This window comes from Chelonia mydas, chromosome 4 (assembly GCF_015237465.2).
Source record: "Chelonia mydas isolate rCheMyd1 chromosome 4, rCheMyd1.pri.v2, whole genome shotgun sequence".
Lineage (NCBI taxonomy): Eukaryota > Metazoa > Chordata > Testudines > Cheloniidae > Chelonia > Chelonia mydas.
Window position 1 is genome coordinate 10,426,055 of NC_057852.1, and position 6,000 is coordinate 10,432,054.

Sequence of the window (6,000 nt, forward strand, 5' to 3'; positions counted from 1 at the left end):
GCGCATCAAGACAAATCCAAAGGGCTCTGAGGTGAAGAATACAACAAAGCAGCATCCTGTATACATCAAAGCCACCACTTAACATGAAGCAATCTTCCTCAAACATCAAAACCCAATGACAGTACAAGAGCTGATTCAAAGCAAACAGTGATCATGTTAATGGAGAAACAACTGCAGGACCAGAGCCTTGACCACAAATCTATTTGTTGGCTATGACACCAGGCAACAATGAACCCCCAAGACTATACTGTCAAGAAAAGCAGTAGCAGAGAAGTCATGGAAGGGTTTCTTCAGGTATGTTGGCAACAAGAAGAAAGCCAAGGAAAGTGTGGGCCCCTTACTGAATGAGGGAGGCAACCTAGTGACAGAGGATGTGGAAAAAGCTAATGTACTCAATGCTTTTTTTGCCTCTGTTTTCACTAACAAGGTCAGCTCCCAGACTGCTGTGCTGGGCATCACAAAATGGGGAAGAGATGGCCAGCCCTCTGTAGAGATAGAGGTGGTTAGGGACTATTTAGAAAAGCTGGACGTGCACAAGTCCATGGGGCCGGACGAATTGCATCCGAGAGTGCTGAGGGAATTGGCGGCTGTGATTGCAGAGCCCTTGGCCATTATCTTTGAAAACTCATGGCGAACGGGGGAAGTCCCGGATGACTGGAAAAAGGCTAATGTAGTGCCCATCTTTAAAAAAGGGAAGAAGGAGGATCCTGGGAACTACAGGCCAGTCAGCCTCACCTCAGTCCCTGGAAAAATCATGGAGCAGGTCCTCAAAGAATCAATCCTGAAGCACTTAGAGGAGAGGAAAGGGATCAGGAACAGTCAGCATGGATTCACCAAGGGAAGGTCATGCCTGACTAATCTAATCGCCTTTTATGATGAGATTACTGGTTCTGTGGATGAAGGGAAAGCAGTGGATGTATTGTTTCTTGACTTTAGCAAAGCTTTTGACACGGTCTCCCACAGCATTCTTGTCAGCAAGTTAAGGAAGTATGGGCTGGATGAATGCACTATAAGGTGGGTAGAAAGCTGGCTAGATTGTCGGGCTCAACGGGTAGTGATCAATGGCTCCATGTCTAGTTGGCAGCCGGTGTCAAGTGGAGTGCCCCAGGGGTCGGTCCTGGGGCCCGTTTTGTTCAATATCTTCATAAATGATCTGGAGGATGGTGTGGATTGCACTCTCAGCAAATTTGCGGATGATACTAAACTGGGAGGAGTGGTAGATACGCTGGAGGGGAGGGATAGGATACAGAAGGACCTAGACAAATTGGAGGATTGGGCCAAAAGAAATCTGATGAGGTTCAATAAGGATAAGTGCAGGGTCCTGCACTTAGGATGGAAGAATCCAATGCACCGCTACAGACTAGGGACCGAATGGCTAGGCAGCATTTCTGCAGAAAAGGACCTAGGGGTGACAGTGGACGAGAAGCTGGATATGAGTCAGCAGTGTGCCCTTGTTGCCAAGAAGGCCAATGGCATTTTGGGATGTATAAGTAGGGGCATAGCGAGCAGATCGAGGGACGTGATCGTTCCCCTCTATTCGACACTGGTGAGGCCTCATCTGGAGTACTGTGTCCAGTTTTGGGCCCCACACTACAAGAAGGATGTGGATAAATTGGAAAGAGTCCAGCGAAGGGCAACAAAAATGATTAGGGGTCTAGAGCACATGACTTATGAGGAGAGGCTGAGGGAGCTGGGATTGTTTAGTCTGCAGAAGAGAAGAATGAGGGGGGATTTGATAGCTGCTTTCAACTACCTGAAAGGGGGTTCCAAAGAGGATGGCTCTAGACTGTTCTCAATGGTAGCAGATGACAGAACGAGGAGTAATGGTCTCAAGTTGCAATGGGGGAGGTTTAGATTGGATATTAGGAAAAACTTTTTCACTAAGAGGGTGGTGAAACACTGGAATGCGTTACCTAGGGAGGTGGTAGAATCTCCTTCCTTAGAGGTTTTTAAGGTCAGGCTTGACAAAGCCCTGGCTGGGATGATTTAACTGGGACTTGGTCCTGCTTTGAGCAGGGGGTTGGACTAGATGACCTTCTGGGGTCCCTTCCAACCCTGATATTCTATGATTCTATGGAGGTCCAGATCAAGTAATCCAATATACAGATGGATCAAGAACAAGTTACAAGTTATCTCTTAAATAATAATGAGTGACTAGAATGCTATTAGTCTAATGCATGGAACAAAGTCTGGTAAAATCAGAGAGCAGGAACCAGCAGCAGAGGTGCAGATCCAACAGGGAGCTCCATTGCTTGAACGGGTTAGAAAGATACCAGTTGGGAAGGATTTAGAGGGAGCTGAGATACAATGGTCAAAATGTGACCTGTGAATCTGAGTGTACAGCTACTGGTAACTCAAAGCCATCATTAAGATCTGGAGCAGATCCCACCTGTATCACATGAAAAGCAGAAGACTATGGATATGGTATTGCTTGAGAAAATTTTACTTGTTGCTAATTCTGTTTCTCATAGTCCTTAGAAGGCTATGTCCAGGACCTGCTACCAGAAAATGGAGACAGGAATATTTAACATTTATGAGACTCTCTAACAGCTGAGGAAAACAGCCTGAGGAACTTTAAACACAATAGCACAAAGTTCACACAAAATCCAACTACTGTAAAACTAAGTTTGATAGGAAATCATGTATTACACTATGGAAGCCTGCTTAACAACAGTGCTGTGGTGAGAGATCAAGTTTAAAACACATATGTAATACCATGGTAGAACAAGCTATTGGTAATTAATCTATAAACTCTTCCAGGAAAAAGCATTTGTCTGCATCTCAGAATGATTACTTAGACTGACCTACAGAAGTCACCATTAAAAATGAACTGCAAATGATTTTTTTAATTTAAATTTTTTTTTAATTGAGCCCATTTTTTGCTTCTTCATGAATCACTTGCTTAAAAAAGGACTAAAAAGTAGTTTAGCAAAAAAAGGTCTGCTTATGTTTTCTTTATTTAGCCCGAGAAATATTAAGAATGTCAAGCCTGACCTTCCCTGAAATTGCTGGAGAACTTGTTGGTAATCTCAAATGTGTATGAAAACCTCTCACACCTTAACTAAAGAATTGGGAATTCTGGAACTTCAGCAAAGACTTTCTTTCTCATAAATGGTTTGAACAATTTCTTTTTTTTTAAGTCACCATTAAAAATCCATTCCATTTAAATTGCTGAGGTTTCAGTCTTTTGTGATGTCATAATCCCGTGGTTCTTCAACATAGTTCCAGACCTGAATTTCTAATATTTAAAATAAGTACATCATAAAGAAGCATCATAAAGAACACAGACTTCCTTCCACCCTTTGCAGGTCACCATTAACAAGTCAACATTTGCCATTATACACCAGTTACCATAGTTATTTCCTATTCTAATCACAGAGAGAAACTTCTCCAATAACCCCAGTGTGCAGTAACTGCTAGGAATTGTTGAGTTTAATGAGGACCCTGCTGTAGCAGAGAGTACTAGAAAACAGATTATCGAGTACATTAAATGTCTGGATGATAGGCACTTCCCAAATGTCCTCTTGGGTGAGACAAAGAGCCCCAGCACAGGAGACTGAGGGCTTGTCTACACTACCACTGAGGAACGTCTAAGATACGCAACTTCAGCTACGTGAATAACATAGCTGAAGTCGACATACTTAGATCTACTTACCATGGTGTCTTCTCGGCGGTAAGTCGACTAGCTGACACTCTCCCATCGACTCCGCTTGTGCTTCTTGTTCTGGTGGAGTACCTGAGCCGACAGGAGAGCGCTCAGCGGTCGATTTATCGCGTCTATAAATCAACTACCCGCTGCCTGCCAAACTGGCAGGTAGTGTAGACAAGCCCTAAGAAGCCAGGAAAATCCACCTGGCTTGCAACAGGCAGCTGCCATCACACAGGACAGCATCACCCCACTTGCAACAGGAAGGAGACTGCAGGGGAGATGGGCTGGCCTGTGTCACAGGTAGAGTGGACAGCCGACCCACATATGACTGGCTCTACCCACTGTTGTACGCTTAGGCAGTCAGCCAGCTCCACAGGGAAGGGGGGGCAAGTTTTGTATCTGTGCAATGCCTAGCACAATGGGGCCCTGGCCTATGACCAGGGCTCTTGGGCACTGCTGTAATACACCTAAATATCTACCTGCATGCGGAGAGGGCTCCTGGGCACTACCATAACACATCTAAGAAATAACTACCCCCAGGGGGGCTCCTGGACGCTACTATAAAATACCTAATAAATAATTACCCCCAGTGGGGCTCATGGTCACTACCCTAACACACCTAAGCAATAACTACCCCCCCCCAGGGGGCTCCTGGGCGCTACCATAACACAGCTAAGAAATAACTACCCCCTCTGGGGCGCCTATGCGCTACCATAATACACCTAATCACAGCAGATCAGGGTTGGAAGGGACCTCAGGAGGGCATCTAGTCCCACCCCCTGCTCAAAGCAGGACCAAACCCCAACTAAATCACCCCAGCCAGGGCTCTGTCACGCCGGACCTTAAACACCCCGAAGGAGGGAGATTCCGCCACCGCCGCGGGGAACCCATTCCAGGGCTTCCCCGCCCTCCCGGTGAAACCGTGTTTCCTGACATCCAACCTACACCCTCCCCCACTGCGACCACCGCCCCTCGCTCCGTCACCTGCCACCGCGGACTACCCCCGGGGGGGCGGGGGGGGGGGCTCCTGGGCGCCACCGTAACACACCCAAGAAGTCACTACGCCCTGGTAGGACCCCCACATTCACCCTCCCGAACGCCGCCCAGCACCCTGCCCTGGAAACCACCACCCCGCAGCATCCTCAGCCCGCACCCAAGGCGGGAGCGGCGGCGCGAGCAGCCATGATGCGGCCGCGGGGGGAGGACCCGGCTCTCTCACCAGCGGCTCCGCCATGTCGGCTCCAGCGCTCCCCCAGGCCTGCGCCGCGGCCGTTCCCGGACCAGATCGCGCCCGTGCGCGCCCGCGCGCGCCGCCCCTCGCCGCTCCGGCTATTTGAAAACTCGGGGGCGCCTCCTCTGCGCACGCGCTCCCGCTGAGGGAGGGGATGGGAAACGCTCATTGGTTAACGGGGGCGTGCGTCAGAGACAGGCGTTCCCTCTTCGCCGCCTGCCGGTGGGGTGCTGCGCCTGCGCACGAGCCTCTCTTTCCCACAGAGTCGGCGGCCCGAGCCGGGAGGGGTCAGAGTCGAGACAGGGAGCTACTTCGCACACCCGCCCCACAGGCACACCCGCGGCCCCGCCCCTCAGGCACACGCGCCCGTACTCCCGCCCCGCCCCCCAGGCACACGCGCCCGTACTCCCGGCTCCGCCCCCCAGGCACACGCGCCCGTACTCCCGCCCCCGCCCTCCGCGCGCCCCCGCCCCCCAGGCACACGCGCACGTACTCCCGCCCTCCGCCTGTACCCACACCCAGGCACACTCGCCCGTACCCCCGCCCATCCCTCCACCCCACAGGCCCCCATTGTGCCCGGCCTGTGCACACCCGCCTCGCCCCATTGTTGCACCACCCATGCTAAGCTAGTCTATCGTGAACAGTGTGGTAAATAGTAAACTGTCGCAGCAAGAAAAGGGGCAGATCCAAGGCTAGAATCCCAGCTTCTGAGACCCACAGCCAATGCCTGCACCCTCTCAGTCAGTGGTTTACAGACCAGCTGTAGAGTCTCTAGGTGGTTGAGTCAGCCCCGTGGAGAAATGTGGTCAATAAACTGTGGTTTTCAGCTGCAGAACCCAAAGCAGTTCACAAGGGTGGGTAACATTATTCTCTTAAGATACAGTACTCGCTGTGCAAGATTCTCACTCCTGCGTATTGGCTGCCTAACATGGGACAGGTGCTATTCTAGCTTTGAGGCCCACATTTTTTTTATTATGCCTATCACAGCTAAAAGGCCATGGTGGGGGCTTTGTTTTGTGAAGTGCTGTAAAATGTGTGTCTCATTTTGTGGGTGCCCAGCTCTGGATACAAAGGCCTGATGTTTTAGCAGCACTGAGCACCCATCACTCAAATTGAGATC

The 6,000-nt window shown here is 50.1% G+C and overlaps 1 protein-coding gene across 5 annotated transcripts in view; it reads right to left on the bottom strand.

Annotated features, from left to right (window-relative positions):
- The window catches only part of CENPC (centromere protein C), a 69,301-nt gene extending 64,126 nt beyond the window's left edge, over positions 1–5,175 (bottom strand). For 3 of the 5 annotated variants that reach the window (XM_043545306.1, XM_043545311.1, XM_043545310.1), the window contains exon 1: positions 4,869–5,147. In XM_043545306.1, coding sequence (XP_043401241.1) covers positions 4,869–4,883 — 15 coding nt within the window. In that variant the 5' untranslated portion in view covers positions 4,884–5,147. Of the gene's footprint in view, positions 1–3,655; positions 3,737–4,868 lie in introns of all 5 variants that reach the window. The other 2 variants (XM_037896594.2, XM_037896592.2) reach the window with 2 other exon arrangements.
- Between the last annotated feature and the right edge of the window lie 825 nt (positions 5,176–6,000).